This window comes from Rhinoderma darwinii, chromosome 4 (assembly GCF_050947455.1).
Source record: "Rhinoderma darwinii isolate aRhiDar2 chromosome 4, aRhiDar2.hap1, whole genome shotgun sequence".
Classification (NCBI taxonomy): Eukaryota; Metazoa; Chordata; class Amphibia; order Anura; family Rhinodermatidae; genus Rhinoderma; species Rhinoderma darwinii.
In genome coordinates, this window is record NC_134690.1 from 231,144,294 (window position 1) to 231,168,909 (window position 24,616).

Below are 24,616 nucleotides of genomic sequence, written 5' to 3' on the forward strand. Positions count from 1 at the left end.
CCTTTATGGACCTTGCTTTTTACAAGTTTACTAACGTTGGAGAATGACCACTGTGAAAGTGCTCAGAGCCAAAGATGGAAAATGCGCAATATAGTAATTAAAAGTAAATCCAATTCAAGTATCAAACAAGTGGTTTAGGCTCAGGCAGCTATTGTGAAAAGGAAAAGACAACTTGGTTTTGTCAGATAATTTTAACAGCATTAGTAATTATTGTTATGGGGTAATCCACATGTTAAGAATATTAAAAAAAATTGTTATTTATGTATTTCTTATGACAATTTTATGCACTTTTGCCACTTTTTCCCTGGCTTAAAGGGAACATGTCACCACCATTTCCCCTATTGAACTCTACTCACCCCTCGCTGGCCGCTGCTGTCAAAGGTTCATTGCTGTTATCCCCTCCCTAAACTCCTCCTCCGACCGTAAATAACGGTCTGCAAACATTTTGAGCCTTTTATGGCAATAATCCGGCAGTCTTTTTCGTTCCTCTTCTTATGCCCGCCCACCGCTAAAAACTGGCCCACCCTGAATGCCAAAATCCTGTCTGAGATAGCGCACATGCGCCCGTCATGTATGGTCCGATACCCTTCCCTGCTTCGTCCAGGCCTCAAATCTAGTAAATGCACATGCGCCACTATGGTGTTCCGTTATGCGCACGCACCAGAACATCGATGTGCAAGCGCGGGATTCCATGTGTGATGGGGGAGGCGAGGAGCTGTCAAACAAATTTAAGGAGGCAGAGTAAACTCGGAAAGGCTTGAGGAATGAAGAGAAGATTCTTTTGGAACGAAGATATGACTTCTGTTCATTAGCATACGGCCCTGGAACACTAAAACACGGAATATATGGTTACATATAAATAAATGAATGACTTCTACCAGGTACTGCTGGTATAATAGGTTAAATGCTGGTGACAGGTACCCTTTAAAAGAGTTACCACTGAATATGTCTAAGCCTCCTTTCCCTGTAGGTCAGCCATTGAGCTACTGGATGCTTTCTCTGTACAGGTACCAAGTGCTAGCAGACCTTGAGAGGGAGAGGAAATCAAGGAAAAGAGACCAGCGCAGTTAAAAACCAACAAGCCATGTGACCGCTGAAAACAAATCCACCCTTTGCTTTGCTTCTGCATGTAAAAGAAATGGGTTGTGGCCATTTGTTTACGTAAGAAAAAGAGAAGTCTAAAGTATATGTGAATGGAAATAGGACATGCTTTTTACGTAAAAATATTGCACATCCAAAAGAGAGATGTTATACGGCCAGGTAACATTTTGAACACGACAAAATAGCCATTCTCTATGATTGTATTGTATGGTGGTGGTCTTTGATGCCTTGCCTGTGAGGATCTGTGGCCCATGGTCATGGGGACTAAGCATTGTAGTAGGGGTGCTGATTGATTAAGCTTCAGTGAGGATAGTCCTTTGAACCCTGACTCTTTGCAGGGCCTTGGAGAGTTTGGGGATATGTTGTGGGCTCCTACTTTTGGAGAGGGCTTACTACAGACCGCATTATTGTGCACTTTGTGTGGTATGCTGCACTTCTTTTTAGAGCTTTCAATTAACAAAAAAAAACAAAAAAACTGATAGGTTGTTACACCTCTGGTTACTTTGGCAAATATACATAAGAAAAGATATTTGGGTCAAATGCCATCTTTATGAAGGCCATGCACCACTTTTTCTGACACATTCAAATGTGTTAGGAAAAGTGGGTGAGGCATTGGGGTTACATCACTAACAGTCAGAAAAAAGAAGGAAAAAAAAATGGATGTTGACAAACACATACATACCTGTAGGGTGTGAGTATATTGAGAGGTGGGGGATTTTCACACAATTCGTAAGTTTCGTGAAGTGGAATTGGCAAAGTTTTACGGTCAAATAACTGTTGATCCTGAATAGTGGAGCTTCTGAACGCTTTCCTCATTGTGATGTCCTGTAATGAAACTGCAGAGCAAAAAACTAATTTTAAAAATCAGAAAACCATCAAATACAGAGATTAAAAATAGAACATAAACACACCTAATAATTCAAACAAAATACCTAAATAAAAATTTAAATAATATGACGCTAAACTGTTAAAAGGCACCTGAAACATCAGTTTTTGGATTTCTTTACTACAATTAAAAAGTAATGAACTATTTAAAAAACAAATAAAGAAGTGATAGTCAGACGTAAGAATTCCAGTTTGGTATTATAGGTTCTTTATTTAATAAAAGCTCTTTCTGCCGCTTCTGCTATTTGCATGACAATATCCGCCTTTACTAGCAATGGTTTTGCTGGGTCAAAAGGATTTCTTATCGGTAAAGCAGAGACGGTTTGGCAACCCAAGCTCTACAGCAGTGCTATCCAATACTCCTGATAATATGGAAACCGTCTCAGTTACGTACAACTAAGGGAGGTTACTCTTCTTACAAAAAACAAAATAAACACCGCTGATATTGAAATACGATCAGTCACAGGCATTTTTCAGGGACAGTGCATCAGCTTGAGCGAGAGGATGACGACATCAATATGGGATATATATCAATACCGATGCAAAGGAAAAGTGGAGTAGTTGCCCATGGCAACCAATCCAGTTCCGGCTTTCATTTTCCAATAGGATTTTGAGAAATGAGAGGTGGAATCTGATCGGTTGGCATGGGCAACGACTCCACTTTTCCTTTGCACCAGTATTGATATATCTCCTCTAATGTATTTTAAAGTTCTGTAATAATGTACAATAATACATGACAACAAATATCAAGACGTGCTAACATAATACAAAAAATGCTGGGTTTTGCGCGCCCAACAGCTCCATGTGTCATTACCATATGATGCGTGGAAGCGTGATTTTCGCGCAGCCGGCATCATGATGACACTCTGGTTTTAGGTTTACAAACAGAAAGGCACGTGGTGCTTTTCGGTTTTCATTTATAGTTTGTACTACTGTAGCGCGCATCACGCACGGCACCCAGAAGTGCTTCCGTGTGCCGAGCTTGATTTGCACGCACCCATTGACTTTCATGGGTGCGTGCAGCGCGAAACACTGGCAAATATAGGACATGTCATGAGTTTTACGCAGCACACATACGCTGCGTGAAATTCATTGACAGTCTGAAAGGCCCCATTCATTAACATAGGTCCGTGCGACGCGCGTGAAAATCACGCACGTAGCACGGACCTATTATACGTTCGTGTGAATAAGGCCTTAAGCCAAGTTTTACCTTTGTGTCATATGGACTATGTAGTCCGTAAAATATCTTAGGCCTTATTTACACGAGCGTGTTAAACGTCCGTGGGACAGCCGTTGAAACATTGGCCGTCCCACGGACCTATGTAATTCAATGTGGCCGTTGACACAGCCGTTGTTTCAACGGACCGTGTGAAGGGTCCGTGGGAAAATAGGACATGTCCTATCTTTTCACGCATCTCTCCATAGACTCATCTACGGGTGATGCGAGATATCGTGTCCCGCAGCACCGAGCACAGATGCACCTCGGCCGTGAAAAACGGTTGTTTTTCACGGCCGAGGTGCGCAACGCACGTGTGAATAAGGCCTTAGTAAGATCAATTCTTGAATTTTTTGCTGTGAACCTCTATTTTTCATAGAGAAAACAGTCTTGTTGTCTATAGCAAGTACACTGCACTAGAGATAGATTAGTTGGGCAACAAGTCCACTACTCTGAGACAGTTTTAATAAATAAGAGGCCAGTACCTACTGAATCACAACCTTTGGCCTTTATTTCTAGCTCCAACAAGAAGAGATTTTTCTTCTCTAATTCGAAAAATGCCTATGAAATGAGCAACCTGGGAGAACATTTATTCCAGGAAAAATAAAGGGTTAATGTATTGGATTAAGTGAAGTTTATGTCCCCCTCAGTGACATTGTGGGAGATTTATCGAGCGGTCTTATAGTAAGAATGTTCTTTGTTGCCCATAGTAACCCCACAGCTTTCATATATTAATGAGCTCAGGTAAAATGAAAGCTCGGCTCTGATTGGTTGCTATGGGCAACAAAGGACATTCTTCCCATAAGACCGCTTGATAAATCTCCCCCATTAATTGCAATTTTTTGTTGTCCTTAAATTAAAATGGATGGACATTTCTTTGAGAAGACACTCCAGCCTATTATAGCTGGTGCGAATAAAACAGACGTCATGGAATTCATGAATCCGCACTATTTACATGCAAACAATCTGGACTGCGAAAACTGCCATCAACCTCTGCGTTGGATCGCTCGTCGCCAATGTTCTAATGGATAATCTTGGAAGTGTATTTACAAGAACGGTGCGTCATCGTGGGCATCCGTCAGAAAGGGCTCTTTCTTTAACCCCTTCCCGCCGCAGCCATTTTTCAGATTTTCATTTAAATTTTTTCCTCCCCACCTTCCAAAAGCCATAACTTTTTTATTTTTCCGTCGATATAGTACTATGAGGGCTTGATTTTTGCGTGACGAGTTGTAGTTCTTCGTAGCACCATTTATTGTGCCATATAATGTACTAGGTAATGGGGAAAAAATATTTGTGGGGTAGAAAATGAAAAAAACAGCGATTCCTCCATTGTTTTTTACGCTTTGTTTTTACTCTATCTACATCTGCGGACGCAGATTCAGTTGGAAGCTAGACCCAAGCGAACAGCGCTGTGTGGCAACAGGAGCCCTGCAGGACCCCAGGCTTAGGGGCCCGGTCGCAGTTGCGACCCCTATAGCTATGCCACTGGAAACATACTGTAAATATAGTTCTGTTAAAATTTCATAATGAACCAAATTGTTTGGTTAAACTGGTTGATTTAATAATGTACTGAAATAGAGAACTACTGACTGCTGAGGAAAGCAGCTCCCTCATGAATATTTAACACCACCTGACCTAAATAAAAACGCTAGAGCAAGCATTAGGAACTTCCGTCATAAGCCCCAGAAATGGAATTACCATCCTTACACTTGTAAGGAACTATTCAATGTGTTAGGCTCTATCTACAGCTGCGTTAAAGGCTCCGTCCATCCAGAAATGGAGCTATAGTCTTCCCGTCAGAACAACGGACACCGAGATGGACATAAGTCTATGGGGTCCATCGTGTTATAGATCCGTCACAGCTTGAACTCCGTTTTTCTGCTCCTAAGATGGAACAGAAAACCGGAATTCACAATGCAGGTGTGAACCCAGCCTTAGGGCCTGTTCACATCAGTGTCGGGCTTCCGTTTGGCTTTCTGTTCATCTGTTCCGTCAGAGGAACAGACAAACGGAAAGTATCGTTTTCGTATGCAATACTATGGATTTCAATGGTATTTTTTTGTTTGTTTGCCTCTGTTCCGCTAGGTTTTCGTTTTTGTTTTTTTGTCACGGAAACAATAGAATAGCGTAGTGTGCTGCTCTATTGTTTCAGTGAAAAAAAAACAGATAACCTAGCAGGTTACAAAAGCAGGATACACTTAAATTATAATTGACATATAGTATTGTATAACCCTCGAAAGGAAACAGAGATGTGTAAAGTTGCTGTTAATTTTCCAAGTTATGTGGCGTTATGGTAAAAAGCATACAACTGGCAAATGTGAATAAAAACATGCATTCTTAGTACAGTTCATTTTATCGGGTATCGTATTGTACCTTTTTTTAGTCCAATGACAATGGTCAATAATTTCACCAGAGTGGGATAGGGGGAGTTTGAGGGACCAGAAAAGGAAAAGTGAAGAATTGACCACTAGGGGGTCTACGAAGCACTAGGTTTTGCATTTTCCAAGCACCAATCATATTACATACTATCAAATCTATAATAATAATTTATGTGTATTTAAATAGCTTTGATTAAGACCTAGGACTAGCTCTATTTGTGCAAGTCTATTGCTGGGATGTTTTATTTGGTTTTAAACTTCTTGTAATAAATGTTGGAAGTTTTTAACTACATTATCTGTGATTTTTGGACATTTAAGTCTGCATTCACATCTGCATCAGGACTCCATTCATGGGTTCTGTCGGACCTTTCCGTCAGGGGAACCCATGAACGGAATCCAAACTGAAACAAACGGAAACCACAGGTTGATTTCAATGGTGACGGATTCGGTGCACATGGATTCCGTTGGTCACCGTTGTGCAAAGGTTCAGTTGATTTGACAGAATCCATACCGTTGTTGACTGCGCTATTATAGAAATTATACAGCATTATCAAAATTGTACACACTAGTAGGGGGCAGCATTTATTTATTTTGTCTCACTTTTGCAAGATCACACGTCGAAATGTGTTTTTTCCTAATTTGAAGCCAATGGATGGAAAAACAGCAGGAATATGGAATGTGAAGATATAAAGAAAAAAAAAAAGGAAAAGTCCTCGAAGCCACACATGAGAACAAAGTCTTTCAAATATTACAAACAAAGTCACTAAACAAAGGCTTACTGTACTTCATTATGAATGGAGTGAGTAGACGGTCACAATGCCCAGCAGCACACAGATGCCCCTGTCCTGTACTAGAACATATCAACAATTCATAAAGAAAGCAAATCTGGTATCAGAGACATTAGGCAATGGATGATAATGCAATTTCCCAATACAAATTGAATCAAGGTGAAGAATAACGTTAACAGTAAGGCCACACGTGGCGTGTTCAGTGTCAAATTTCCAACCGGATAGTCTGAGGAGAAATTCCAAAGCTTTTATAGTGTCAGCAAAGTGGATGATATTTTAACAAATATCATCCACACGCTGTGGAAAAAAACCACACAGATAAGACCTGCATTATGGAATTCTCATGCACGGCATGTTAATTTATGTTTCGCGAAAACGATGCAGATTTTCCGCACAGAAATTTGCCATGTGTGGTCTGACCCTAAAGGGTAGGCTCCAGCAATAGAATTGAGGTGTCATTTACATTAACATATACTGAAAGCGATCACCATTTACATAGAAAAAAGGCCTGTGTTCTATTGACAGTTCTGGTAAGATTGGCCGCAGGGAATTTGATTTCTCATAAAGGAAGCTATGCAGGTAATAAAAGTATTTTTCTGAAAATTGCTGATAATCACTCTGTACAAACCTGAAAGCTCTCAAGACTGGTCTGCTTTAGGAAATAAATGCCTAATGAAATAACAATTCTGCAAGATCTTTTCTTATTACAACTGTGCATTGTGTCATTCCTTTGTTATTCCTCCTGGAAATGTATGAATAAATTGGTACCTGGGTGTTGCCATTTCCCTCGTCAATAAGGTATCTCCCTACACAGTCTGAGAATTTCAGCACTGATTAGACAATGTCAGAGAGTGCACAGACATTTACAAGAAGAATGGTAGCGCCCAGTTTTCAATTTATTCATATAAATTCAAGAGGAATAACAGAGGATCAATACAACACAGAGTTCTAAGAAAATATGCTCCAGAAGTGTTATTTTAATTATTTACTAAAACAGACATGTCAGAAATGCTTACGGGTATTCTTTAAAAAAAGGTTTTCGCATTAAACATACACAATTGTATTAGCTATATATGCATTATCTTTATACACTACACTAGGTAAGGCCCTATGCACACGACCATAGAATTCATCCGTAATTACAGACGCATTCATTTCTATTGCCCACGGACACCGTCCCTTATATTTACGGGAAGGTGTCCGTCCCGTAGATAGGCTCCACAAAAGATAGGACATGTCCTATTTTTTGTTTTTTACGGACCGTGTTCCCATACTTTATATTGGAGCAAATGCGTGTGGCTGTCCGCGGCCAGCCGTGCCCGCAATCACGGATCATGATTACGGGCACGGTCGTGTGCATTGGGCCTGAACAGAAAATATTTTAAATAGCCAATAATAAAAGAAAAATAATACTTAAAGAGGCTCTGTCACCAGATTCTCAAATCCCTATCTCCTATTGCATGTGATCGGCGCTGCAGTGTAGAGAACAGTAACAGGTTTGTTTTTTTTTTAAAACGTTCATTTTTGGCCAAGTTCTGAGCTATTTTATATATATGCAAATGAGCTTTGAAATGGACAACTGGGCGTGTTTTTTTTCGTATGTCCAACTGGGCGTGTATTGTGTTTTTAACTGGGCGTGTTTACTTGTTTTACTAACTGGGCGTTGTGAATAGAAGTGTATGATGCTGACGAATCCGTGACCAATCAGCAATCATGCACTCCTCTCCATTCATTTACACAGCAGCATCACATTCTTACTAGAACGATGTGCAGCCGCATACACAAGTGTCCTGATAATGAATACACATGACCTCCAGCCTGGATGTCATGTGTATTCAGAATCCTGACACTTCTGAATCTTTTCTGTGAGATTCCAGCAAGCCACGCGTAATCTCGCGAGATTACGAGGTAAACGAGATTTTGTTTCCCTTGCTGGAAATCTCACAGAAAAGATTCAGAAGTGTCAGGATTCTGATTACACATGACGTCCAGGCTGGATTTCATGTGTATTCATTATCAGGACACTTAATTAACGTTAATGTCTGTGTATGCGGCTGCACATCGTTCTAGTAAGAACGTGATGCTGCTGTGTAAATGAATGTAGGGGAGTGCATGACGCTGACTGGTCACTGATTGGTCAGCATCATACACTTCTATTCACAACGCCCAGTTAGTAAAACAAGTAAACACGCACAGTAAAAAACACAATACACGCCCAGTTGAAAATACGAAAAAAAAAAAAAAAACGCGCCCAGTTGTCCATTTAAAACCTCATTTGCATATATATAAAATAGCTCATAACTTGGCCAAAAATGAACGTTTTTAAAAAAAAAAAACAAACGTTACTGTTATCTACATTGCAGCGCCGATCACATGCAATAGGCGATAGGGATTTGAGAATCTGGTGACAGAGCCTCTTTAAGTAAGGTCTTAACGTAATTTTGCTGTTCAGTGAGCGCTCACAGTGGGCTATACAAGAGCATTGATTTTCCTTGGAAAACAATTTGAGCAATTAATGAACATAACCTACTTTCTCCAACAAAATTATCAGTATAAAAATAGCAAGTTAAATCTAGAGTGAGGAGAGTTATTTTTATACTCCTGCAGTATCCAAGGTAAGTCCTGAATTTTGCAAGTTAGTTCAGTTTTCCAGACAATCCATCACAGAGTCCAGGATGGTACAATTATATCAGAGTTGCAGACCCTGAGGGTCAAAGCTTCAACAATTTTTGGGTTCTCAAAGTAAACTATATATAGGGAATAACAAATAGCATAGGGAACCTTTTGGAATCTTGGACCCAAACATGCTTACAGTTGGGATCATACTTTAGGCCCTGCCAGGCTGGCATTTCAGTTGGCCACTGTACACACACTGCAAGAACATGGTAGCTCCGGTCTTGGCACACTTGCATATAGAAATCATAAAACAGCTGCGGATTAAAAAAAAAGTAGAAATACTAACGTACGAAACCAGAAACTACTATACAGCTTTTTGAAACATGGCCCATTGACATGATCCTAAATGAATAGACATCACAAGTCCTCAATATCATTGTTCCTTATTAATGAATTGGCATTCTGGGATCTATTCCTGGTATTTATTTTTTTTAAGGTAACGCCATCTCTGCAACCGTTTTTTTGGGGGGGATTTTTTATTTTAATTTTCCAATTCATTGTACGGACCATGCGGCTTTCTCTGCAGACAACATGTTATAGAGAGTTAGGGGCTGAGCAGATCAACGTATAGTTTTGTGGGAAAGGGTTTCTTATCTATGGTGGGGGGGGGGCAGATGAGACAGCGATAGGTTCGCTTTAAACTGCATGTGCGTTAATTTATTTACAGCTTATTGTGTGAAGACTACACACAGATGTCTGATCTATCGTCACATACTGCAGTATCAAGAACTCACTGCTCTATAGGATCAGGGAATGTAATGGCAGATTAGACATTTTAGCGTTAACTAAAAAACAGCTGTTTTTCAATAGTTTTCCCAGCAGTTGTTCCACAATTTCAGCAGCTGCTGTTTTCCAAAATGCTATTAAGTGAGGATTATTTTGATGGTGATGAAACTGTCCCTGCATTCTTACCACATTACACAGCCAATAACAAGCGAAAACTGGCATTATTTGTAGCACAATGAAATGATTATGTCTTACAGTCAAGACAAACAAGTGCAGCTCCGCCGACCAAACTGAACATGCTTTGCTCCTAGGAGCAGGAAGGAAAAGGAGCTTCCTATGGAGCGGTAACAATTTGGGTTCCAACTTCTCAGACAGCCCTCTAAGCTTCCTACTTCTGCAGTACAAGGTTGACTTGCTTCCATTTCCCTTTTTATGTGGATATAAAAGTGGATTTTATCAAGGCCATTTTCATAAGCGTTCGATCTCATCTCGGCCACAGAATGGACCAGGAATACTTTTCACCAACTGAACTATAGCTCAAACACAATAAAGAGCATATGTCACTGTCACATCTGAACAAATAGGACGATATAATATATTTTCCATTAAGCGAGGGGTATTCTCTTTCAATACAGTATTTGGCGACCCTCCTGAATTTCATCTGTGTTTCTAAACCCCTTTGTTGGAAATGCGGCTGTGATTAAGGCTGGATTCACACGAACGTGGCGTTTTTGCGGACGCAAAAACGCGGCGTTTTGCGCGCGCAAAAATCACTTGCCAGCTCCGTGTGTCATCCGTGTATGATGCGCGGCTGCGTGATTTTCGCGCGGCCGCCATCATAGAGATGATTCTAGCCGACGTCAGTCACTGTCCAAGGTGCTGAAAGAGTTAACTGATCGGCAGTAACTCTTTCAGCACCCTCGACAGTGAATTCCGATCACCATATCTAGCAACCTGTTAAAAAAAAAAAAAAAAAGAGGTTCGTAATTACCGAGAACTTCCCGGCCGTTGCCTTGGTGACGCGTCCTTGGTGACGCGCCTCTCTTGACATCTGGCCCCACCTCCCTGGATGACGCGGCAGTCCATGTGACCGCTGCAGCCTGTGCTTGGCTGCAGCTGTCACTTGGACTGAATTGTCATCCCGGGAGGTCGGACTGGAGGAAGAAGCCGGGAGTTATCGGTAAGTCAGAACTTTTTTTTTTTTTTTACTCGTTCATGTATATTGGGATCGGAAGTCACTGTCCAGGGTGCTGAAACAGTTTAACTCTTTCTGCACCCTGGACAGTGACTATATCCGGACGTCGCGTACCGGAAATTTTTTTGCCGCGTTCGGCCAAAACGAGTTCGGCCGAACCCGGTGAAGTTCGGTTCGGTTGTCCGGGTTCGCTCTTCTCAAAGACACTCCGTTTGGATGTTTGTAAATAGAAAAGCACGCTTTTCTGTTTACATTCATCCTTTTGACAGCTCTTGCGCGAATCACGCAGTTCGCACGGAAGTGCTTCCGTGCGGCATGCGTGGTTTTCACGCACCCATTGACTTCAATGGGTGCGTGATGCGTGCAAAACGCCCAAAGAACGGACATGTCGTGACTTTTTTTCAGCGGACTCACGCTGAGCAAAAATCACGGACATGTCTGCACGACCCCATAGACACATATAGGACCGTGCAACGCGCGTGCAAATCACGCGCGTTGCACGGACCTTTTTTACGTTCGTCTGAATGAAGCCTAACAGCCATTCGTCTGGGTTAACAGCACACATATGAGAAAGCTCAGATACCGTCTTTAACCCTGTAGGTACCGTGGTCTAGGGCTGGGCAATTAATCGGAAAAAAAACAAAACTGAAATTCAGTGAAGATAACTGACGTAATCTTGCACATTTCGTTTTTTCCCCAGTTTCAACTCTACCTGTGATCTCCGGACACAGACACAGTGGAATCCAATGGTAGAGCAGTGGGCTGTTAAGTCCCTGCTGTACCATTCACTATGTAATGTCGGCCGCTCACGGCTCGCCGCAGACAGGCGCGAGGAAGTGACGACATTGTGCCAGTCTGCGCCGAGGCTAACAGGCCTGAGGAGCAGAAGGAACTCCTCCACTCATCGTTGGAACGGGGTTTGATGAGTATGTATTTTATTAGGCACTATTGGGGCTGTGTGGGGACATTCTACTGCGAGGGCAGTCTCAGGGGGTATATTATATACAGTAGTATACAGAGGGCTCGGGATATTAATTCAACGGCGTGGCATGCAAATTGAGGGCATGACACGCAAATAGGGGTATAGCAAAAATAATTGTTCATTAATCGGAATCGAGGTTACATGTTTAATTAATCGTTCATTTCTATTTAGGTCATAATCGCCAAACCCAGAGCCGTAACTACCACTGTAGCATCCATAGCCGCTGCTACGGGGCTCACGGCATGAGGGGGCCCGTGCCACCCCGCCGTCACGGCCTCCCCAAGCCCGGTGGCGCCGCTAGCAGTCGCTGTGGCTGCTACAGCGGTAGCGACTCCACATTCAATAGTATCTTCCTTAGGACGAAGATACTCTTGAACACTACGGCAGAGCAGGGAGGCATCTCCCCGCTCTGCCATTAAAGGGCTTGTCCCACAAAACACATGTAACCCCGATCCACAGGCTAGGGAATACATGTGCATACTTGCCAACTGTCCCGAATTTACAGAGACAGTCCCGACAAATTACTGTCCTGGGACTTGTTCCGGCAACTGCTACATTCAATTGTACCTGCGTCCTCAGGAAACTATCCGCTTCCTGCTCTGCCATTCACTGCTGGAGCGAAATCCCCGGCAAAAGCGTTGCTGACGCCCTGGCCGGGGATTCCGCTGCAGGAGGTGCCACTGATGTCACTGCCCTTATATGGACAGTTAAGTCAGGGCTCTATGAGCAGAATTCCTGGCCAGGTCATCAGCAACGCCATCTATAGGGGGAGTATGCGGCGCCATCTACAGGGGGAGTATGCGGCGCCATCTACAGGGGCTCCGTGTGGCGCCATCTACAGGGGCTCCGTGTGGCGCCATCTACAGGGGCTCCATGCTTTTCATGGGGCACCTCAGGGGGGTTTCGGTTCCCTGTTCTCCTTATCGCTGGGGGTCCCAGTGGTCAGCCCCCCAGCGATCACACATGTATCCCCTATCCTGTGGATGGGAGATACATGTGTTTTGTGGGGCAACCCCTGTAACTAGGCTACAGACCTTTTACCTTTTTTTGGGGAGGGGGTTGGGGCTATCTACAAGGGGGAGGTGGGGGCACTATGTACAAGTGGGTGTGAGTACAGGGGGGGCTTTATAGCAGAATCTACAGGGGTGCACTATCTACAAGGGGGGGCTGTGTGTGGCACCCAGGGGAAGGCCCAGTCAAAAGTTTGCTATGGGGCCCAGTCTTTCCCCACCGTGTCAGCTCATTGGCGCCCCTGGGAAGCAATCACAGGGTGCCGATGGGTTACCATGGCAAGGGGCTAATAAATGCCCCCCAGGTCTGCCTACATGAACGCCTATTAGGTCATACTATGTATTATTAATGATTATATTAGCGATCATATGAGAAGGGGGGAAAAAAATAAAATGGAAAATTATATTTAATACAGCTTAAATCAAAGAAAAAAAAAAAAAAAAAAAGTCTAACAAAAAAAAAGAAACCCTTATTTTTTTTTCAAATATTATGAATTTATCTTATTTACAGTCAAAGGGGCTATCTGGTACTATAATTTTTTTCCAATTAGGGTAGGGGTTCTGTAACGCGCCACTACAGCCAATCGCTGGCCTTAGCAGTTACGTGCTGCACATCGTAGCATTACCGCTAGGATGACATCCCGTCCCAGGTGACCCTGCAGCCCGTGATTGGCTGCAGCAGACACATGGGACAAAACATCATTGCAGGAGGCCTGCTCAACACAAACCACAGCACGGAGAAGAGACATGTAGCTAAGGGAGCGCCAGGAGAGGAGTATAGCCTCTTTTTTTTTTTTCTTCTAGTTGCAATTTTTGCTGCAAAAATGCAGCTATTCCCGCAGAAAAAAAACACAACATTTGTCATTTGTTATATATTTTTATTACCCCTTTGAACTCAACAAATGTGAAACCATTCTGCAGCATAAATTTGCCTGCTGCGAATTTAAAAAAATCTGCATCGCATTGTCAATTTCTGAACGGAAATATTCTACAGTGGGTAGCTGAGATTTGTTAAATCTCATCCACTTTGCTGCTACTGTAATGCACTGCGGATTTCCCGCCTGCAGATAGAGAATGAAAATCCACAGAAGTGTGAACACAGCCTTGATGTTCAGCAACCTCCTCAGTCAACAAACAAAAATCTGTCTAGTGTAAGACAGTAAAGAGGAAACAGGGGTGCAGACGCAGTATCTCTCCCTCTGTTTTGTGTATGAGACTACATGCTGTGAGAGGGGAGGGGGAGCAGCAGAAGGAAGACATCTGATGAGCTCAGAGCACACAGAACAGCTCTTACATAACTCAAGGAAAAACCTGCTCACTAAGCAGATAAGTAGAGAGAAAACATGCACGTTAGACACATTATTTCTACAGTACATCTACCTAAAAAATATGGAGAATTTTTTAAACAAAAAGGGTACGCTTTAATATTTCTGCCCTTGTGCTGATTTCATGTTAATAATCAGTAAAAAAAAAAAAAAAAACACACCACACATACACAAAGCAAACCAACAACCTTAAATGTCTTTATAATGGTTTAAAAAATTAGGGACCATGATGCTCGCATGCTACACTGCTTCCGTAACTGCCATTCACTACTACGGAAGTTCCGAAAACAGCGTAGCTCAGCTAGCAGCCCTGTTTTCGTACTCCCGACCATATAGTCAGGAAGAAGCCAGGAGGCAGCTGCTGCAGAAAAAAGGTAGAACGGGGTTTCGGGGACCCCATTCTAAAAATAGGTGCGGGTTCCAGAGGTGGCACCTGCATCTATCGGACATACATGAATACATGCCCATTTCAACACATGCTATTCTAGAACACCTACTATACACTTTACATCAAACAATATTATCGTGATTTTAAAATCTCTGATCTATGGTTGACTTTCAATTTTAATCACGATTTTCTTATTTTTAGGAGTAATTAAGGAATTCCTGTGAATGCATTTCTCTTAACTAAAAAAGACCAAGACACAATTCCTGATAATCGATATATTACGGAATAGCTGTGCCTGCAATTCTCTTATGTAAAAGAATGGTGTCTTGGTGTTTTTCTAAATAAAGAAATTGCATGCACAGTAATTACTCCAACTAAGCAGGCTAAAAAAAAAAAAAAAAAGTATCTACTCATTGTATATAAGACAGGAGAGAGACTGTCTAATGTACATAAAAAAAAGGAGAGAAACGCTGAGACAGTCAGTCCTCCTCCTGCCTGCGTCTCTCCTTTCCCCTTATGTTCACACGGGGTATTTTGCAGGAGGAATATCTGCCTCAAAATTCGGTTTGGATGTTTGAGGCAGATATTCCTCTCCCTGCACGCCGATTTTCGCACCGTTTTTCGCCCGCGGCCATTGAGCGCCGCGGGCATAAAACAGCGTGAAATACGCTTTCTCTGCCTCCCATTGAAGTCAATGGGAGGTCAGAGGCGGAAGCGCCCGAAGATAGGGCATGTCGCTTCTTTTTCCAGCGAGACAGTTTTACTGCTCGCGGGAAAAAGACGCCGACGATTCCCAATGAAATCAATGGGAGGAGTTTTCGGGCCGTTTTTGCCGAGTTTTGCGACGCGGTTTCAAGCGTCAAAAAACTCGGCAAAATACTCAGTGTGAACATAGCCGAGCCCGCAGGATCCAGTGTGTGCCCTCGGATTCCTTATCCTCTTGTCTTTCCCTCAGTACATGGGGGGCAGGGTCAGTCAGCCATGGTCGTGTTACGTGATGAGGTGGCCTGACAGGTGTGCATAGGAGGGTGAAGATGTTGGGGGAAGCTGATGTTAAATAGGTCAGGGGTCAGGAGGGTGTGAGTCCGTAGAGCCTGCTGGTGCTGGACTCGCCGCTGCTTTAGCGGCATCTTCCTCCAGCGTCCCTCCCACCGTAATGAGAAGCCTCTGCCGTGGGGTTGGGGCTAATATAGATTTCACGATTCCGATTAAAATCAGAATCATGCTTCAATGAAAGGGCGAATTAATCAAATTAATTTGATTAATCGCCCAGCCCTAGGTCTAAGAATATATTTTAGTATCTCACCAGATTACATGGACGCTTTTATTAAAAACAATAAATACCTAAACAGATAAAAGACAATCTCTATGGTTTCATAGTAGGAGCTCCCTGAAATTGAACATTTAGCTGGACAGTAAAACTTGCCTGGCAAGTACAAATTCCTGCTGTTTTAAATAAGAACACGTACAACTATTGTACTTCTATTAAGAACTCCGTCACCAGAGTAAATTTGCTTCTGTTTATGTACCCCAATACTACGGCATCAACAATGCCAAGGAAGGTGCTGCATGTCTTGAAAAGTCTTCTTCACTCTTTGGGTAAGTTCACACGTAGCGAAAATACTGCAGATTTTCCGCAACGTATTTTGTTGTGGAAAATCTGCAGCATTATACAATGAGATTTGAACAACTCGCAAAAATCTTATACTTACCCTGAATTCTGTGCTTCTCCATCCAGGCCGGCCTCCTGGGAGGAAGCTTCATCCCATATGACCGCTACAACCAGGGCGGATACGCTGTGTGCTTTTACGCAGCGTATCCGTCCTGTATGAATATACAGTAAATCAGATTTTTTTTTAGACATTGCAGCGGACGGCAAGGAAGATTGTTTAACAGGTACCCCTTATACTTATATTAGCACAATTACCAGTCATAGGTATGGAATTAATGAGTCATTGTAGAGCCATTCAATTTCAATAGAAATAATAGAATCAAGCAGTATGTTCTCGTGATGCTAATAAAAATACCAATAAAATAGCTTGGCACAGAAAAATGACATTTCCACGTATGTACTTAGCTCCAGGGGGTTGGAAGACTACAAGAAATACTGCAAACACAGATATTCAGGACAGAAACTTCTACCCAATAGGCACAAAATGCCACTTTAATGCTTTTCTCCGTTGTTTAATTAACTGCAGCGGAATGTGGAACTGAAGATGACCTATTTCATGTGCGAACATCAGACAATGGCAGCGTGCAATTATCCGGCTGTGTTGGCCTGTCAAGAGAATTATCTCTGCTTTCCAGGGTAAGCTCGAAAATAAGTGCATGAAAGTTCTGTACTAAAATTAGCACATACAATGCTAGAATATAAACGTAAAAGGTGAAAACATTATTTTTTTTTATAAAACTCACGCTCTTCCTCTTTGGGATCTAGCTGCGTCACACTGACAGATAACCGATCGACGCGTTCTTGTAAGTTGTTCACTCGGAAGGAGAAGCTGTGGGCCTCATTGAAGAGCTCCCCAAATATATCTTCTGCATATTTACCTGAAATACAAAAGGGGAAACCATCACATTACAGTACAACAATGTGATACACTGCTAAATATACCCAGGAAATCCTCAGGAAGCTACAGTACGATACAGATGTTATAGTCTCAGTATCATCATTATCTATCTATGTGTGAACACACATTCATTTGCTCAGTTTATATTCCTATAAAAAGCATAACCGGTCATAAAACAAGTGTATGCTAAACAATCGTCCATGGGCGCTACTAGCAGAGTTTGGTGGCTTTATTTTGCTTTGACCACCAAGCTGAATTTGTCATACAAGGGAAGCACGGTGTCTAAACTTCTTGGAAATAGCGCCAGGGCACTGCCGATTCGCCAAGGGCTGCTGACAGACCGCACTAGTATATGGGCACCACATAGATATCCTGTATAAAGTGTACTATCCTTATAATGCAAACGTATATGGCAGATCTTATCATGGAAATGTAGTCCCATTAATTTGCCATAAAGTGTATTAATCCAGCACTCATGGGACCTAATAAGTGCCGGATTATAAATTAATTTCTATTATGGGATGGTCATAAAAAGTATACAACATTTATAAAGAAAAAAAAAAAACGAATGGAATTTATTCTAAACCAAAAATCTTTGGATAATTTGGCTGTCCTTCAGAGCTGGAGTACAGCCTAAATCCCATAGCAAACAGTACAACATTAAATTAAAATTCATTGTGAGTGCAGACCCAGATGAATTTCACCTTCAGATGATATTTATCCAGTTTGTAGTGAAGAGACAGAACTGAGATTGTGCCCAGACTAGATGATACTAAAAAGAAAACCATCATTTTGACTCCTGCACAGAACAAAGCCTGTACGGTAGTGTACGAAAGTGTACAAGCATTGACAGGTGTCTTATATACAGACCTATCCTTCGTATTGATTCGTATGGAAGCCAACAAAAGAGGCCTCATGAGTGCCCTATTACAGCTCAAAAAACGCTACAAGACAAAACCGTAATATGGCCGCAAACAAGAGACCTAATAAGGACTGGTCAAAGCTAGAAATCTGCGCATCCATGGTTCAGATCAATGGAAATATGTTCCACCAGGGGAAATCTTTATTAAACATGCTTAGTAGTTATAGGCAAAGCGTTTTAGAAGTTACTCCTATCTCAGACATTTGACATATCTACAGGATATGCCATAAATGTCTGATGGATACAGGTTCTAGCTCCATTCCGCTAGCTGCCGATTTCCGATGGCGACTAAGTGAAGCGGTGGCCACGCATGCGGCTTGCTCTATTATGTTTTATGGAAGTTATGGAAACAGCCCAGCGAGCGGGCATAGATGTTTAAGCTTGGAATATCCCTTTAAACACACAAAAGACATTAAAGAGACTCTGTCACCACATTATAAGTGCCCTATCTCCTACATAAGGAGATCGGCGCTGTAATGTAGGTGACAGTAATGCTATTTAAAAAAAACGATCTATTTTCACAACGTTAGGAGCGATTTTGGTTTATGCTAATGAGCTTTCTTAATGCCCAAGTGGGCGTATTTTTACTTTCGACCAAGTGGGCGTTGTACAGAGGCGTGTATGACGCTGACCAATCAGCATCATGCACTCCTCTCCATTCATTTACACTGCACTAGCGATATAGATATATCGCTATGTGCAGCCTCATACACAAACCCTAACATTACTACAGTGTCCTGATAATGAATACACATGAAATCCAGCCTGGACGTCATGTGTACTCAGAATCCTGACACTTCTGAATCTTTTTTGTGAGATTCCGGCAAGTGAAACGAAATCTCGCGAGATTACGGAGCTAAACGAGATTTCGTTTCACTTGCCGGAATCTCAGAAAAAAGATTCAGAAGTGTCAGGATTCTGAGTACACATGACGTCCAGCCTGGATGGTCATGTGTATTCATTATCAGGACACTGTAGTAATGTTAGGGCTTGTGTATGAGGCTGCACATAGCGATATATCTATATCGCTAGTGCAGTGTAAATGAATGGAGAGGAGTGCATGATGCTGATTGGTCAGCGTCATACACGCCTCTGTACAACGCCCACTTGGTCGAAAGTAAAAATACGCCCACTTGGGCATTAAGAAAGCTCATTAGCATAAACCAAAATCGCTCCTAACGTTGTGAAAATAGATAGTTTTATTAAATAAAAAGCATTACTGTCACCTACATTATAGCGCCCATCTCCTTATGTAGGAGATAGGGCACTTATAATGTGGTGACAGGGCCTCTTTAAGTAGTGGCTAGAACTGTCCAAAATCCTTTACTTTTTTCAGCTTCAGCAAGTCAGGCCGCTCTTAGGTTTCATGCACACAAGTGTGTGCATTCTGGCTCATAATACGGTGCACAAAACAGAACCGTATGGTGGTTGCATGCATTTAGCACCACGATGGTACGCATAGCCATAGTTGAAAAGCAGTGACCGCATATTCGAGATCCATGTGATATGGATCATAAATACACTTGTGTGCATTAGGCCTTCGATTTTACAGACTGAAGTTCGGGGATTTTTTGTTTTTGTTTTTGTTTTTTAACAAATCCCATCCCTATTTTGCCTTTTCTTGCCACTGTTCAAACTGGGCGACTCATATTTGTCCTGAAAACCCTTTTACAGTAGCAATATTGTTTTAAAAGGGGAAACACGTTTAAGTAAAGATTCATCATTTTAAAATAAAAAGGTTTATAACGGTCTAATGTACTTCAATAATCAGTGAATGGAATCATTTTTCTTTATATCCAGAGGCTGAAAGTCTGTCGTGAATAATCTAGGAGTAAACAGTCTGGTCTTCAGGATGATACATTTTACCTACATTGATACATTGTAACAAACTCTACAACTATGAAAAATATTAGATCTGGATGGGTTCTCAGCCTCTGGATATAAACAAGGCTCAAAAGTGGCCTGATAAGAGTCGCAACATTGTGTGTTTCTCTCCAGTGTTGCCAGTTTCGCCAAATCTCTCATTCGATCTATGTAATAGTAAACAAAAACGCACACATTTCACATGTTTACAGATATAATAAAGTTACACCCACGTAATTCTACAAATGACCAGCTAGCCAAACAAAAGACGCTTTACCTTTACAATAAAATTCTGTAAATATGCTTCATGTTTAAGGTGCTACAGCATATCCTTTTACTAGATTACTTCCTCTAAATTACAGAATGATTAAAAACCCATTATGCAATTGTGGCTCAACTCACGATACAATATGTTCTGCTTTAACTGTATATATATATGCTAAAAGTGGTCATCTAAATCAATTATTTTCAGTTTTCAGCTGGATCTTAATTTGCAGGACTAATTATTTTTAGTAGCGCTCTTAATTTTGTTACCTGCTGATTCTATTATTCTCCAGCTTTCCTTCTTTGACAGCTGGCAGCCCTTTAATGTTTCATGGTGCCTATTTAACCCATTTACTGCACTGTGTAGACCACTTCCAGTTTCCAGAAAGAATCATTTAAAAAAAAAATACAATTTTAAATGTAACAATTATACTGGAGATAGTAAAGAACAGAATTGGGCTTCGTTCACATCTACGTCAGGACACCGTTCATGGGTTCCGTCCGAGCTTTCAGTCAGGGGAACCCGTGAACAATGATCAATGTTGACGTAAACAGGAACCTATGGTTTCAGTTTGGATTCCGTTCATGGGTTCCCCTGATGGAAAGGTCAGATGAAACCCATGAACGGAGTCCCGACACAGATGTGAACGAAGCCTTATTAATTTTATCCCTCCCGCAGGACCACCTTGGTGGCAGCTCTGAATGACTAAATCTTGGCAGGCAGGAGCCATTATGCATCAAGAAACTGTAGAACTATTTTGTAGTCACTGCAGAAACTACTGTAACAATGCGGTAACACTGGATGACAAGGGGTTTTTAAGAATTTGTGTTCCATGAACTCTTTTGGGAGTTAGATGAGGCCTATGAACCCCTTCTTATTGTATTTAATTTTGAAGTAGTGAGCTATGAAAACATCTCTGCTAATAGAACGGTTGTGTTTACATTCATAATTCAACAAAAAATTTAAATTTCAACATTATGGACCCCCTAAAAATTATGAAGTCCTGCACTATAGTAAAACTCCTCTAGTTTCAGTGCGGGGTGGTCATGAAGTGCCATTTCACAGTGTGAACCTGGATTAGAAGGCATGTATAGTAAGTAGTAAAAACAAGCATGCAGGGACTAGAGATGTGCGAGAGATGGAAAAACCTAGGGCTGGGCCATTAGTCGAAAAATTATCTAAACCGAAAATTGTGCGCATTTAACGGAGGTCATCGTGCGCGTTTCAGTTTTTTCAATTATTATTATTTTTTTAAAACTGTATCTACATCTTCAGGTCGCAGATACAGTTGAATCCAATGGTAGAGCAGTGGGACCCTAAGGTCCCTGTTCTACCATTTACTATGCATCAGCGGACGCGAGGCAGTGATGTCATCATGCCTCTCTGTGCCAAGCCGCACAGACCGGAGGAGCAGAGGGATCTCCTCCACTCATCGTTGGAACGGGGTTAGGTGAGTATGTATATTATTATTTTTATCAGGCACTATTGGGCTGTGTCGGTGCAGCTATGGGGACATTGTACTAAGGGGAAGCTATGGGGGCATTATACTATGTGGAGGGCAGTTATAGGGGCATTATACTGTGTGGGCAGCAGCTATGGGGCATTATACTGTGTGGAAGCAGCTATAGGGCATTCTACTGTGTGGAAGCAGCTATTGGGCATTCTACTGTGTGGAAGCAGCTATGGGGCATTCTACTGTGTGGAAGCAGCTATGGGGCATTCTACTGTGTGGAAGCAGCTATGGGGCATTCTACTGTGTGGAAGCAGCTATGGGGCATTCTACTGTGTGGAAGCAGCTATGGGGCATTCTACTTTGTGGAAGCAGCTATAGGGCATTCTACTGTGTGGGGAGCACTATGGGGGCAATATACTGTGTGGGGGCAGAGTCAGGGTGTATATTATATACAGTAGTATACTGCAGGCTCAGGGGATAAATATTAATTCAATGACCTAGCATTCAAATAGGGGGAGTGGTATAATCGTTCATTAATCGTAAATCGAGGTTATATGCTCAATTAAGTGTGAGTTTGATTTAGGTCATAATCGCCCAGCCCTAGAAAAACCTCATAATCTAACCCTTACTGGTTTCAAGCATGGTACATTTTTGGCGTTTCACTGTACAGATTAGCACCCCACGGTTATGATAATATGACATAAAAGTCAATGCTATTGTGGACTCACATAAATTGTTTCCTTGTCTAAACAGAACACTACAAAAACCAATGCATAAACCTTGATGAATTGCTATAGGAAACACCATATTTCATTTGTACTAATATTTGAAAAGATCTTCCACAGTCTTTGCCTACAGAAGAGCACAGAAATAGAAATAATACTTACTTAGACTACTAAGCTGTCTAATAATATTTGCCAAAGAAATATTTGTAACACATTCTAATTCGTTCTTGATCCCCCTTGGCAGGACAGTGTGGCACAGGTGCCTGGGTTCGATGTTTCTTTTGACGAGAGGCATCCTTGGTCAAATACGATAGCTCCGCACCTGTAAGAACAAAAACCATGCAAAATGTGACTAAAGTAGTATCATTCAAAACATTTTCTTTCCACTGAGATTTTTTGTGTTTGGCTTGATTTATCTAAAGCAATAGACATTAGATTTTTGTCTGCAGTTCTCACTGGATCCACTGAAGAATAGCAATGGGGCCAGGAATACCCTAAACTGAAGGGTTTCTCCAATCCGAGCCTTTTTTACTGCCAAAGATAGCTTTGGGAGAAGTGTCTAAAGGCTTCTTATCTTTCTTGGCTCCATTGAAATAGCATGCACATTTGGACAACCCTTACATCCTCGATAATGGGAATAATGATAATTCGGCCAACGGTTATCATACATATATGGGCAGATTTCGCTTTTCAAAAGAAGACCTTGGAAAGTAGACTGTAGCTAGGAAAAGCAACAGACATAAATCACATAGGATTAATGAGACATGAAGTGCATGGCTGAACTACCAGTCCTTATAACAGTCAATGACCATACATAAAGTGTATGTTCAACTTTCTCTCAATGGCATGTCACAAGATAGCACCAGCGGAGTTCAATGAGAAGAGACCCCCCCCCCCCATTATTGACAGAATGAAACGTCATGGCACTGTACCCATAGAAATTGATGACTTATCCTTAACATAAGCCATCAATATATAATCAGTTGGCGTCTGTCCCTGGTACCCTTACCAATCCACAGAATTAAACAGCTGTAGCGGTCTGGTCCATTAAGTTTTATCTGGTACTGCAACTCAGCCCAATAAACTTGAATGGAGAGGAGCTGCAGTACCAGACAAAGTCTTATGCACTTCGATGGTGCGGTGTCCTGTACTGCAGTCAAAGTGGCATGGTGCCCTGGCGCTTGCGGCAGCACCTTCGTTCTGCTGATTATAGGACCAATCAAACACGTGTAGTCAGTTAAAAGAAAAACCCTTTTAAATGGAAGATGTTCAAATCTCAAGTTGACAGCACGTCTATTAATAGAAATACCTCCTAGTCTCTTCCTGTGAGGGCATTCATTCACACCGAACAGGGGATTGGAGATTAAAATGTAAAATTTGCTCACTTTACTCTTATTTGCATTCCGGTCTTGCCAAATACAAGCCGTGCATCCCAGGAGGCACAGACTGTAGCTGGAATTCTTATTGTATAATATATTGTATGCAGATAATCACTACCACCAAGCCCAAAACATCTGACATTAACTATAAGCCAATACAGCAATCTAAGAAATCCATAAAGATGTGTATACATTGGTACCAGGTGATAATATAGATTATTTTTCTTTAAAGATTACCAACAGTCTCATAAATGAATCTTGCCAATTTGGTAAATGAACCAGGGTACCAGATAAATTAATAAAAAAAAACACAACATAATACAAGGCTGAGCTGGTTTCGGGTTAGTGTTACAAGAAGCTCTACCACACACACCTATTAAAAAAATCTTAAAAAACATAAAAAGGAGTAGCGAATACCCCTTTAAGAGTTTGTGCTGAAACCACCAGGGGTTTATTTTTTCCCCCTGTAATCATAAAATCATCCTACAAATTTCTTCAGTGTACAGTATAGCGGGAAAAAAAATCTACAACCTAGAAAATCAAATTGAACGAACCCCTGGTCTTTTTCCCCCCATTGATGTCTATTGGAGTGGTCTAACAGGCTCTTAGAGTATATAGTATATTGTTCACTAATGACCATCATCGTAGTGCAGGGCTAATGGACTTTCATGTATGAATTATTGACGTATAGAAATGGCAAATGAGAAGTCTTATAAGAATTTGAAATAAGAATGCTGGTAAAATAGGAGGCAAATTCCCAGAAGAAAGT

The 24,616-nt window shown here is 41.6% G+C and overlaps 1 protein-coding gene across 2 annotated transcripts in view; it reads right to left on the minus strand.

The window, feature by feature from the left end:
• Positions 1-24,616, minus strand: part of WASF1 (WASP family member 1) — a 73,675-nt gene that overhangs the window by 18,322 nt on the left and 30,737 nt on the right. The window contains exons 2-4 of one of the 2 annotated variants that reach the window (XM_075862270.1): positions 22,631-22,790; positions 17,086-17,220; positions 1,784-1,937 (exon numbers count right to left, since the gene is read on the minus strand). In XM_075862270.1, coding sequence (XP_075718385.1) covers positions 1,784-1,937; positions 17,086-17,220; positions 22,631-22,763 — 422 coding nt within the window. In that variant the 5' untranslated portion in view covers positions 22,764-22,790. Of the gene's footprint in view, positions 1-1,783; positions 1,938-3,691; positions 3,779-17,085; positions 17,221-22,630; positions 22,791-24,616 lie in introns of those variants that run through there. The other variant, XM_075862271.1, reaches the window with a different exon arrangement.